At 59.6% G+C, this 12,949-nt stretch overlaps 1 protein-coding gene across 4 annotated transcripts in view; it reads right to left on the reverse strand.

Annotated features, from left to right (window-relative positions):
* LOC144251598 (nuclear factor 1 X-type) overlaps positions 1–5,988 on the reverse strand; it is a 94,825-nt gene extending 88,837 nt beyond the window's left edge. For all 4 annotated transcript variants that reach the window (XM_077794440.1, XM_077794438.1, XM_077794439.1 and 1 more), the window contains exon 1: positions 5,887–5,988. In XM_077794440.1, coding sequence (XP_077650566.1) covers positions 5,887–5,913 — 27 coding nt within the window. In that variant the 5' untranslated portion in view covers positions 5,914–5,988. The remainder of the gene's footprint in view (positions 1–5,886) is intronic.
* Positions 5,989–12,949: the final 6,961 nt, after the last annotated feature.

Genomic DNA, 12,949 nt, shown 5'->3' on the forward strand with positions numbered 1-12,949 from the left:
ACCCAGCTGGCCAGGCCAGGGCGGCCACAGGCAGAAGCCAAGATCAATGTGCACTGGGCAGACAGAGGGAGGCCTGTGGGCGGCCCAAACACACACCCGCACCTCGCCGCACAACAGGCTTCTGTCCACGCCGGGCCAGGGCTGCGGGCGGGGCCCACAGCAGGCCACCACCGCGTGCAGCCTCATGGGAAGGGACCAAGCGGCCAGCTTGCTGGCAGCCACTCACCCAGCCGCCATAGTGGGCATCGTGCACCATGTCGAGAGGACAGGAATGCCAGGGCGAAGGGACCATGTGGCCAGGAACACAATGAGAGTCACAGGGACAAGCCCATGATGCACAACAACACAGCCGGGGTGACACCCGGAGACCGCATGGGCATGTATGTGGATTTGGGTTGACGGGTACAGGCTGGCACACACGTGGAGGCGTAAGCTCTGGTCCGCCAGGGTAACACACTCGGTCTCACTGCTGCACATAGGACACACTGTGCGGTGACATGGTCATTTCCATGGGAAGCAGATAATCAAAGATGGAGACGGTGACAGCTACACCAATACCAATCCCCATGGACTGCCCAGGCAGCACCATGACACAAAGACCATGTCAAGCACAAGGACATGCCTGATATCACGCCCCACCCCCGACCACTGCAATGTCACCAAATACACAAGAGAGGGAAAGTGTGATGGTCCTCGGAGTCACGTGCAGATAGCACCCAGGGACAGATACTCAGATATGTGAAAAGGACCCCACAGACGCTTGGCCATACAGACATCCACAGGAAAATGGTGGCCCTGAGGGGGCATTGATCAATTCCCACCGACCTAGAAGAACCCCAGCACCTCTGAGAGCCACTCTCACCTCCCAGGTCCCCACATCCAGGGCTCCGGGGAGACAGGAGCCCTGTCCGCAGCATCATGTCAGAGAAAATGACAGGTATCAGCCTCCCCTGCCTCCCTTGGTCCAGCTAGAGGATGAAAGCTACAAGACCCCAAATTCCCACTTTGAGATCTGGGGACAAGACCCAAGCAGACCGCAAGGCCAGGTTCCCAGCGGGTTCCATGCATAGGCCAGCAGTCAGACAGTGACCACAGGGAGATTGTGCCAGCAGCTATGGCGTCAGCTTGCCACCCACTTGCAATGCCCACCTGATCTAGCCAAATCCTGCCCCACAGTTGGGTCCAAGTGACAACACCCAAGCGCAGATGTAGAAACAGCTCTGGAGCTGTGGGGACATCCCTGAGGTTGCTATCGAGATGCACCAAGTCTCTGAGCTCTTTGTCTCACTCCCTCTGGGACGTGCATTTGTACACATTTCTCTTTACTGGTGCTCAGAGCCTACGAAGGAGGGTGTCAGGTCCCCATAAGACAGTGCAGGCTGCCCCCCCTCCTCACCCTCGTCATCATCCCTTCCTACCTTGAAGCCCTGCCTCCTTGTGCTTGGCCTATAGGACTCCATGCAAGAGGAAAGAGCTGGACCAAGAGCTAGCCCCCCAAATTCTTTGCTTGCTCCTTCCTCCAGGAAGTCCACTAGATTTCCATGGTGGGGAGGCGCCTGACCCTGTCGTCCACCGCTCAGAAGCATCCTTCTTTCAGATAGATGGGTCCAGGAGGATGACCACCCAATCGAGAACAGGTGCATTTCTGGAACATCTGCTACATGCAAGTATCATGCTGAGCCTCCTCACAGCCCAAGAGAGAGAGATACACACTGTCATGCCCATTTTATAGACCGGAAAAACCCTGCACTTCGAATCACAGGATTAAGAGATGCAGAGCCAAAGCTGAAACTGGGTGCTGAACTATGGCAAAGCCTAGCCCTTGACCCCTCTTCCCACAGCCTCTGTCTGGAAGCTCTTGGGCTTACACAAGACTCTCATGGCTGGGCAGGACCCCTGGCTCCAGTTCCCAGAGCACCGTATTCCCCCTGCCGCATTGACCCAGCAGAGTCTCGGCTCTGAACTTGGCCTGGCCCCGCACTAGAACATCTCATACAGCCCCTGTCCAGCGCCAGCAGTGACCTTCCCCAGGCCTCCTGTATGTCCACTGCTGGGGTGGGACGTGTGTGCCGGGCTAGAGCCAAAGAGAGAATATGCTATGAAAAGCAAGTCCCAGAGCCAGGTAGGATAGCACCCGTCTGTATTCCCCAACTCCGTAGGCTGGGGCAGGAGGAGCACAAGCTCAAGGCCAGCCTGGGCAACAAAAAAAGTGAAAAGGGTTGGGGAGGAAGGTCAGTGGTAGACTGCCCCTGGTGCAATCCCCAGGACCTAGTAGGGGTGGGGGGAAAAAAGCACCAGGTTAGTACAGGGACAGAGAGCCAACGCTTCGCAAAGACAGAGACATGGCCATAGTGACCCAGAGGATCAGAGCAAGGGGGCCAGGGGGCATGCCCCCCCCCATAGGAGTGTGTGAGATACTGCGCAGAAACAAAGGTGCAGGGACATTCTGCGGCTCTGGAGGCAGGGACTATCGGCGTAGGTGTGTGTCTGAGGGTGAGTATATCTGCGCACGCCCATGGATGTCTTTGTGTTCGCAAGTGTCTGCATGTTGTATGTGCAACCCCGTGGCCAGGAGGGGGGCGCACGCATCAGTATGTATCTCTGTGTTTGAGAAGGTATGTGTGCGCACACCCGTGTGAACCAACAGCCTCTTCTCTCCGTGTAAAAGCTGTACACCCGGCATCACTCCAACCTGGGATCTGTGAGTGTGTAGGGTGAACACACTCCACCGAGTGTGTACTGAGGGCTCCACTGGTCTGAGAGGTATCACTGTCTCCGTGAAATGATGCCCAAGTTCATGTCCCGCCTTGAGGGGTGTGTGTGTGTGTGTGTGTACGCACAAGCACGGGCACATTATGAGTGTGTTGAGGGTGCTTGTGAGCACAGGTCTACAGTTTTCTGAATCCATATGCGTCTCCATGGCCATGGGTCTGGGAGGTATTCCACATCTCTGAGCCGACATGGATACATGGGTCCCATCTTGAGGGGTTCACATGTGTTTCCGCGTACATGCTGAACACACGTCCACATTTTCCTGATCTGTATCTGTATTTTCCTGATCAATGGTCATGCGTCTGCATGCCAGTGTGACCAAAATGCTTATATCCCCACCTTGGTGGTAGAGTAGCATGTGTGTGTCCACATCTCAGCGCATGTCTCTCTGTTTGTTGTGGGGTCCCCTGTGTCTACCTCCACCCCCTGTCTCTGCCTGGGACTTGGGCCTGTGTCTGAAGTGGGCTTCAGCATCTCCAGCAACTGCCCTGCCTGGCCGCCCTGGATTTTGATGCTTTTTCTAGAAGGAGATTTCCGCCCCCCACCCCCGCCGCCCTTCCCCCTCACCCACAGTGCCTTTCCCCGCCAGGGCCCCGCTGCTCCAAGCTCGTTCCTGCTCAATCATTTATTGACTTTAAAATCGAAGCCAATTCTGGTTTGAAAAAAAGGAAAGGGGGAGAGAGAGAGGCCAGAGAGAGGCTGGGGAGAGACAGAAGAGTCCGAGACTCAGGGGGCGGCGGGGGAGGCAGAGATGGGTCCAGACCAGAGACAAGGACAGTCAAATTCAGGAGGACAGAGATGGAGAAAGAGAGACAGAAAAGGAGCAGAGACAGGGAAAAAGACAGCCAACGACAGAGACCGTCAGGAAAGCAGAGACCAGCAGGGCAAACTATGGAAGCAGAAAGATTTGTAAAAACAGAGTTGTGGCTGCCGGGGAGGGGCAGCCAGACCCTGCTGACCAGCGGACAGCCTGCCCAGAGCCGAGGGGTTTCCCTGCCCACCACGCAGGGCTGGCAGCCTGGTGATACCATGCCCACTCCCCTCCCAGCCAGCCTGGCACACTCGGGCTGCAGCTCACACAGAACTAAGCCCATATTCCCTTCTGGAGTATCACAGAGCCAAGCGCGGCCATCACCCTGAGTCTGGGGCCACCCAGTCCCTTCCTAGTCTTGTCACCAGTGAATCAGCTGGCATTTTCTCTCCTGAGGTTCTGTGAAATCCGAAGGGTGGGTGTCTCAGCCAGGCCATGGGGTGGGGGTGGGGAGCAGGCCCAGATGTCGGGCATGCTTGGATTGGGAGCAGGGCTGGCAGCCTGGTGGACAAGGGGCTGCTTGAGCCTGGGGTCTTGGTCCCACCAGGCCTCAAACTCCAGTCACACAGGCCAGCGAAGTGTCAACCGAAAAGCAGCCACAGCGCAGACCCAGTTGGCTAGGCAAAGGCCTCATGTGGGTGATCCAACATACAACGGCCAGCGGGAGAGTTGGAGGCACAGATGTAGGGGTCTCCCACATGACCAAGGTAGTCAGAGTGCCTGCTCACACCTGCACACACACAGTGAGACATAAGCACACATGTGCACCCCTGCCCACACTCACTTAGACTCAGACCCGCCTTGTATAGGAAAACCCGCTGTCTGGGTCATACATGTCTATGCCACGCAGGCCTGATCTCAGCCAGCCCACAGGGCCGCACGCAGGCTCTAGATTAACTCTCTCTCACACACACACACAAACTTGCACCTGTGCATACAAGAGCACTAGCAGGCCTCGATTCACACCCACCTGAATGTGCCCTCCTGCCCCTTCAAAACCTCCTGGCACACCCCAGGCACAGTCACTGGCCACATCCATCTGGACATCCACTATAAACTGTGGGCACGCTGGCAGGGCTCAAGCTGGACAGAGGGGACAATTGGAGCCCCAGGCCTAGAGAATTGCCACAGACAGGCCTGGCCAGTAAGCAGGTCTAGGCAACCCCAGGTGTCCCCTTTGGCGAATCTGTGTTACCTGCCAGTGGCCTGGCCCTGCAGGCAGTGCTGTTGGGGCCACTATAGTATTTTGTGCCTGCTCAGAGCCTTATGCTACGGCCCAGGGAGAGTGGGACAGCAGGATAAGCATGATTCGGGCCTCTGTCTCTGCCTCAGCCGCGCAGAGAACTTCGCTGGAGGCGGGACTCGCTCTCCCAGCGCGCCAAGGTCGGCGCTGTTGTACCCGAGGCTGACCCGACGGTGTGGTCGCAACACAGCGGTCTGTGTCCACCGCTGCCTCCCGCCCCTCCTGCCTCCGAGTGGCGGGACGGGATTCCCAGGGTGCCGCCAGGTCCACTCCGCAGCAGCCCAGGTCGCTGATACCGAAAAGTTTGCACCAAGGAAAGTTTTTTTTTTTTTTTTGGGGGGGGGGCGCGGCTGCGACGTCCAGGGTCGGTGGAGAGGCGCGGCCCCAGCTGGCAGTACGCCCGTTCTTCCCTCCCCTCCTCTGCCCCTCCGAAATTTGGGAGCCCCGCCATTTTCTTAGCCCCGCTCCCATGTGAGGCCTGAACAAAGACTTTGGGGAGACGCCCGGGCAGTTCGGCCCGCCCGGGGCACCCCAGCGGCACGCAGAGGCAGCCGCCAAACACCCCAGACACTGCCACTGTTGGGAACCGCTGCGCCCGCCCCAGGGAGATCGGCAGACCCAAGGTCCTCTCTGTGTCCTCGAGACCACCCTCCGGCCACTCTGTCACCCTTGCAAACACTGCCAACGGCCACGCTGCCCCGGTGCGCGCCACAGTCACCCCACAGGTCGACTGGAGTCCCGCTGCCCACCGCACCCCAGTAGAACGCGCGCGCACACTCTCACGCACTCCCGCCCTGTGCCCCAGGGACAGCGCCACGCACGCAGCGGGTCACCAACGAAGTCCCCAACAGGAGTCCTCCGGGTGGCCAGGGTCGCACGCGCGCGGTGACTCCCACACGCGTGCCCGGACTCCCGGCGGCACGACTTGCACCCCTCAGCGCCCGCGGGCTCACTCCCGCTGGCCGCCGCGCGCCCCCTCCGCCCGCCCGCCCGCCCGCGCCGCCCGCCGGCCTCCCGCGCCCGCTCCCTCCCCCGGTCGCGCGGGGGCGGAGGCCGGTACCTGGGTGAGGCAGTACGGGGAGTACATAGCTGGGCGCCCGGGCGGGAGCGCGGCGGCCGGCCGCGGCGAGGGGAGGCCCGGCAGGCGGCGGTCGCGCTCGGGCTCCGGCTCCGGCTCGGCTGCTCCGGCCTCCGCCGCGCTGCGCCCGCCCGGCCCTCGGCCCCGCGCTCGGCCGGCGCCGCTCCGCGCTCGCCGCTTGCAGGCTCGGCCCCGCGGGCTCCGGGGCCGCCGCCGCCGCCGCCGCCGCGCTCGCCGCTGCCTCTCGCGTCCGCCGCCGCCGCAGCCGCTGCCGCTGCTGTCGCCGCGCGTCTACTCCATGCCGCCGCCGCTCGGCCGGTCACCCTCGCCCGCCGCCGCCGCCGCCGCCGCCGCCGCCACCGCCGCGCTGTGAAAGTGAAAGTTTAGACAAAGTTTGGAAGCGGCGCACTCCGGGGAGAGGGAGCGGGCGGGCGGCGCGGGCGGGAGGAGGGGCGCGGGGAGGGGCGGGCGGGGCGGGGGAGCGGCGGGCGGCCGGCGCGCACACACGCACACACGCACACATGCACACATGCACACACACGCACGCACACACACGCGGGGGCGCACACCGACGCGGCCACCTCGACACGTGCTGGCCAGCGTTCCAGCGCAGACACACGCTGACACGTAGCGGGGCTCGGACCCGGACACACATGTCACGTACAGAACGCATGGCCACCCTTTCCTCATGCAGCAACAAAGCACAGACACCAACGCACACCCGGCATAGACACATACCCCTGCCCGCACGCCGTGATACCCACACCCAGACCCACACGCTGACACACAGGCCGATCACATGATGGTACCCACACAGGCATTCCGAAGAGGAAGCACCCGCAGAGACACAGACTCACCGATGCACCTCCGTGGGCCTCACAGATACACACTGGCACACACTAAGCACACCGGTGCACGTTGACACCAAGTACATACCAGCACATGTACACATCCTGAAAAATGTTCCTGCAGAGCACTGACACATGTATGATCCCACAACCACACCCTGTCCCAAAACTTCTGCACACCAAGCTAAAATACAATGGCAGTTGTGGCAATACACCCCAACACAGAATGACACTGAGAAAAGGATGAACACATTGTCACACCAACACACACCATTTGCTACCTGGAGGTACAAGCCAAACAACGCAGAGAGATACAAAGTGTCACTGATACAATGTAACACAACACAGGGACATACACATCACACACAGTGTTGCCCAAATGTACCTCTAGGCCTCCGCACCGGGTCCAACAGTTTCTGATACCCACTCAGCCGGCAGACCCCTAAGAGGATCACCCAGCCATACACACAGGTGTCATACACAAACCTCAGACCCTCCACATGCCCCCACCACTTGCATGTAGCCCTGATCAAGGTCATACACAGACACAGCAGGAGAGGGCTGGGGTGCGGCTCAGTGGTAGAGAGCAAGGCACAGGCCCTGGGCTCCATCCCCAACTCTGCACATCCAGCAAGAGACACACAGCCCAACCCTCAGGGGCAAATATGGGCATCGGGCCTCAGGTACATGGACACACACACACACACACACACACACACACAATGCTGAGGCCCCAGCCCCTCTGGCAGGCCCCTGACTCTTCATTTCCAGAGCAGAAAGAAATAATGCAAGAGGTTGGTGCTGAGGACCCGGAGTACCCCCCAGGGTGGGTAGGGAGGTGCCTGCAGCCCCCAGGCAGTTCCTGTCGAGACAGAACCCTTCTGCCACCAGGTGCAGCCGGCGCCATCTCACCCTCCTAGGCCAAGAAGCTGTGGCAATGCTCAGCTGTGCATTGTCTTTCAGAGGCCATGGGTGCCTGGTGTGTGTGTGTGTATATGCGTACACATATGTTCAGGCAGGGCTGGCTGTTGGAGGGCCCTGTGCTGTGCCCACTGAGCCCCTGTGAGCGGGCACAGTGCGTGTGTGTCTACGTGAGAATGTTCCTGAGGGGGAATGTTTCTGGTTCCAGTGCCTCACTAGGATGGGGGGGGGCGGGGGGGGCAGGCAGCATGTCTGGGAGTGTCTGGAGGGGGTCTGGGAGTCCTCTGGGGACTCCTAAGAAGTTCAGGTCAGGTTACGCTCAAGAGTTTTTGTATGTGGATCAGCACATTGTGAGTGGTGACATGGGTCTGGCTGTATACGTGGGGGTGTCAGTGAGTCAGAGAAGGTGTCTGTCAGGCCCTATGCCAAGCACTAGGGACACAGTAGGGAACAAGACAAATGTCCCTGCCCTTGGGGGCTAGCATTCCTGTGGATGTCAAGTGCAGAAGACATTGATGGGTATCCAAGTGTGACGGCAAGTGCTAGCCGGGGCTGCATCACGAGTGTCTTTCTGGAAAGTGTCATGGCGAGCTGGGGGGGGTGAGTTGGGGTGAGTCAGGGTGAGTGTGGCAGGGCTTTCTGGCGGGATCAGGGTCTCTATGTGATCAGGGATCAGTGCTCTGCCCATGACCAGGAATTTTGTGCAGAAAGTGTCCCTGCGGGTCCTGTGCTTGGGTGAGTCGTTCCCTCTGTGTGGTGGTCTGTGCAGTGGGTCTGGAACAGTGATGAGGATGTGTACCAGAGTGGCCAGATGCAGGTTCCTGGGTGTGTCAGGGAGGGTTTTGTGACTGTATCAGGGACATCAGGCCACGTCAGTGTGTGTGTGTGTGACCCCGTCAGTGTGTGCCCGTGTGTGTGTGTGTGTCAGGTCATGTTAATGAGTGTGACTAGGTGTGTGAGTGTGTGAGTACACCATGTGTCTTCGTTGGACATCTATTTCTGTGTCAGCCCATGTGACTGGGGTGTGTGGGGTGGGTGTGCACACTCCAGGAAAGGAGCATCTGTGGGTGTGTCTAGTGCCTGCGTTTGTGTGATGCGTGTGCATGTGCAAGGGAGGGGTCTCTGTGTCTGTATTGGGTATGTGTGTCTGTGTGTGTCAGCCCATGTCAGTCTGTGCTTGGAACTCGGTGTGTGTGTGTGTGTGTGTGTGCGCGTGCACGTGTGTGTGCGTGCACGCGGCAGGGAGGGGGACTCAGTGTACTGGAGGTTATGTCTTGGGGGGGGAGCGTGTGTCTGCCACTGGGTGCTTGGGGACCTCCATATCTGGGACCCTGCCGCTGGTTGCCACCGCCTGGCCTGCCCCTACGCCCGCAGCCGCCGCTGGAGAGAGGATGCAAGGGAATCGATATGTCCTTAAAAATTCAAGGGCTTCTCGTAAACAGAAACTTTTAACACCGTTTACAGTTTCAGGGCTGCTGAGGGGAGGGGGAGGGGCTCCAAGGGGAGGACGGAAGGGCCTGGAGGCTTGGGGGTGCCAAGGGAAGGGGCAAGGTTGTGGGGGGTCCTGGGGGAGGGGAGGAGGAGGCGCTGCTGGAAGGGGCAGGAATGGGATTTGGGCGTTGAGAGGGCTGGGGACCTGGACGGTTCCAGAAAGAGGTGAGGGATAGGCTGTGGGGTGGAGAACTAGGAGAGGCAGGGGGTGGGAAGAAAGGGTCTGGGTCCTTTGAGGGGACCCAAGAAAGGCTATGAGCTGGGGGGGGATCAGGAGACAGATGGCCCAGAGGAGCTTGGGGGACAATGGAGCGGGGTCCCTTGGATGACTGTGGGAAGGAGCAGATGTTTTAGGGGTTCATGGGCCTGGTGAAGGGACACTTGAGTGGGGGTCTGCCAGGGGGGCTGGGAGGGGGAAGCAATGATGGGGAGGTTTGGGGGCATCTTCATCCCTTCATGGATCCAGGGGCTTTCAAGGTCTTGAGAACCAAGGGACGCTCCCTCTGCAAATGGCTATGGGGGCACATCTCCCAGAAGCCCCAACTCTGTCCTCCCCCACCCCCCATGCCCCAGTGGAGCCCAGCCCATGACCCTCCCGGGCCTCCACTGTGTGCCAAGCAGGCCACCTCACACGAAGCGCCACGCCTCACCCCAGCACGAGCGCGCCCATCCTACACACACACACACACACACACACACACACAACACATCTTTTGCACACATCCCCCAACCTCCCTTCACACTCACACACCACACGCACCACAGAACTCTCCCGCCACTCCTTTGCACACGCAGCCCACCCTCAGGCCCCACCATAGCACCAGACCTGCAGGCACAGCCACATCTGTCTGCACACACCACACTATCACCCTTCCACATGCACACCCCGCCCCCCCACGTCCACGGCCCTCATGCCCCTCCTCTGCTCTCACAGCCTCCCTGCCTCCACCCGTCACGGGGCACACATGCTCACACCCCTCGCTGCTCCTTGGTGTTCTGGCGCACACTCACCACCTGTGCCCCCCCACAAGGCCACTTTTACACATGCACCTGCAACTCAGAGCTCTTGACACCTCCAAGACCCCCTACTCAATGCCCACCACCCCCGTGTGCACACACACACCGCGCATGCTTTGCTGCCCCCTTCATAGATGCCAGCTGGGTGGCTGCTCTGGAGGCTGCCCCAGCTCCTCCCTGACCCCCCCTCAGAGACAAAATTGTAGGGCACACCTGGCCTTCAAGACGTTGAGGGGGAGGAGGGTGCTGCCAGGGGCTGGCACAGCTGGAACGCCACAGCTGGAATCCCCCACATTCCTCCTGCCGGGGCTGCCCACCTGGCTGCAGCTGGCAGCAGGTGTGTTCTTACCATGCAGGTGTGAGGGGAGGGGGAGGGGGAGGGGGAGGGAGGAACGGGAAACAGGCCCATGGCTCTACCTGGCCAGGATGCCAGGGGCAAAGGGGAGGAGGAGGGCGGAAACATCTGGGCTCTGGCAGCCACATCCCGGGCTGTGGAACATGGGGATGGGCAATGCTGGGCTCCAGGGCTGCTTGGCGGCAGGGCAGGCCTCCTGGGGGAGATGGGCAAACACCTAGCACATGGGATAAGCAGGGGTTCAGGTATGGGTGCCACCTGCTGGGCAAAGGGGCACTCTGGGTCTTCCTGGCAGGACTGGGATTGCCCACTAGGACAGCCTGGTGCCCCACCCCTATCAACAGTCTGCAGCTGCCTGGGTCTGTGCACCCTCTGCCCTCCTCCCCGGGCTGGGAGCCCAAGGTGGGACTGAGTGTGGGGAGTCTGGGTTCCTGCTGATGAGGCACGCCCACGGCCCAGGGCACACAGGTGGGTACAGGCACAGGGGTCCCACTGTGACACTCACACAGAGTCAGGAAAACACACACAGGCACAAACACACAAAGGTACACACCCTTCTCCTTCCCTCTCTCCCAGTCCTCCTCTGCTCCCTCCTCCAGCCCCTCCTCCTCCTCTTCCTTCTGTTTCTCCTCTCCCTTTGTAGGGTCACATAAAATCCAGAATCACACTCAGACACAGGATCACCTAGACAACATTGCACATCCTTCCAGAATAGCACACAGACAGGCACACAGCCTCAGAGAAGCTCAGACAGACTCCCTGCAGCCACCCATAGAGAGACGCCAGTACGGCCAGGTCACACACGAAGAAGACCTTTATCACCATGAAGATGCCCACATAGTCTCCAGAACACCAAGTCACGCCGGCATGGCGGCACACACCTATAACCCAGCTCCTCAGGGGCTGAGGCAGGAGGAGCAAGGGTTCGTGGCCAGCCCAGGGAACTTAGAAGACCCTGTCTCAAAATAAAAACTAACCAGGGCTGGGGATGTGGCTCGGTGGTAGAGCATCCCTGGGTTCCATCCTCAGTAACACACACACACACACTATACCAAGTCACAAAACACACACAGTTACACAGATGTGCAGAATCATAGGCTGAGCCCTGTTACACATAAGGTCACACAAAGTCCACAAGAACACAAAAGCCCACAGAAATCTACGTGGACCCACTGAGTCACACAGAGTTCTCAAAGTCTTCCCCAGTGCAGCACCCAGAAACCCCCACAGAGATCTCTACATCACTGGGCTGGGGTCGCCGCTCCATGAGGGACACTTGTCTGGCATTTGCAAGACTCTGGGTTCCATCCCCAGCACCTGGGGGTGGGGGGGCGCGGAGATCTAGATCACACCGTATACAAGGTCACTCATGGTCCCATGCACAAATAATTGACCACACCAACACCCAGAAATGCACGCAAACATCCCCAAATCACAAACAGGCCAGGCAGTCCCACTAGCAGCTGCACACGAGGTCACACACACACACTCCTTGCCCAGGAGGCTCAGCCTGGCCAGGGCCTCCTGTGGCTGCTGCTCATCTGGGTTTGGGGAAACATTTCATTTGCAGCCGGCTGAGACCTACCCGTCCTGGAAACCTGGCCCTGACTCCTGAATGGGGCCTCTGTATGCCGCCAGCAGCGCTCAGCCGTCCCAGGGTGTGGGTGTCAGGGGGGTGAGGCAGGCACACCGAATCCCTTGCCGAGCCACGTATGCTGGAGCCTAGGACCTCGGGGGCCACCTAGCTACAAGCCAGGTCCCCCAACCTCACCCCCCACAGCTTTCCCTATTGCTTCTAGAAGCTACTCTCCAAACCCAGCCTGTGGCAGGGAAGACAGAGGGGTGAGGATCTGTCTGGGCCGGTATTAGCTCCCCTGGTATCCCTCTCTCGGATGATGCCAACTTGCCATTCCCCACACCAGGAGTCCCCTTGCTCCGGCTCTAGGCTCCCTGTGCAGCCTGGGGTGAGGGCCCAGGCAGTCACAGCTCATTGGCTTATATCATCAAACACAGCGCTGGTGGGACAAACCTGTCATCCTGGCAACTCAGGAAGCTGAAGCAGGAGGATTACAAGTTCAAGGCCAGCCTCAGCAATTTAGCAAGACCCTGTCTGCCTCACCCTCTCTGAAACCCACGGCCCAGGGTGGCTGAGCACTGCTGGTAGGCCCCCAAATAATTTTTTTTCAAAAGGCCTGAGGATGTGGCCCAGCGGTAGAGCACTTGCTCAGCACGTGCAAGGCCCTGGGTTCCATCCCCAATACGACTCCCCACCAAAAACACAACCACTGTCACGTCTTTAACTCCATACACAGCCACCCAGTCCTACCATAGTGTCACCTGCACATCTGCACTGTGTCACACCCTCAGTCACCACACTGTCACATAGAAATAGCCTCACACCCTCAACAGTGCT

This window comes from Urocitellus parryii, unplaced genomic scaffold, assembly GCF_045843805.1.
Source record: "Urocitellus parryii isolate mUroPar1 unplaced genomic scaffold, mUroPar1.hap1 Scaffold_118, whole genome shotgun sequence".
In the NCBI taxonomy this organism is placed as follows: domain Eukaryota; kingdom Metazoa; phylum Chordata; class Mammalia; order Rodentia; family Sciuridae; genus Urocitellus; species Urocitellus parryii.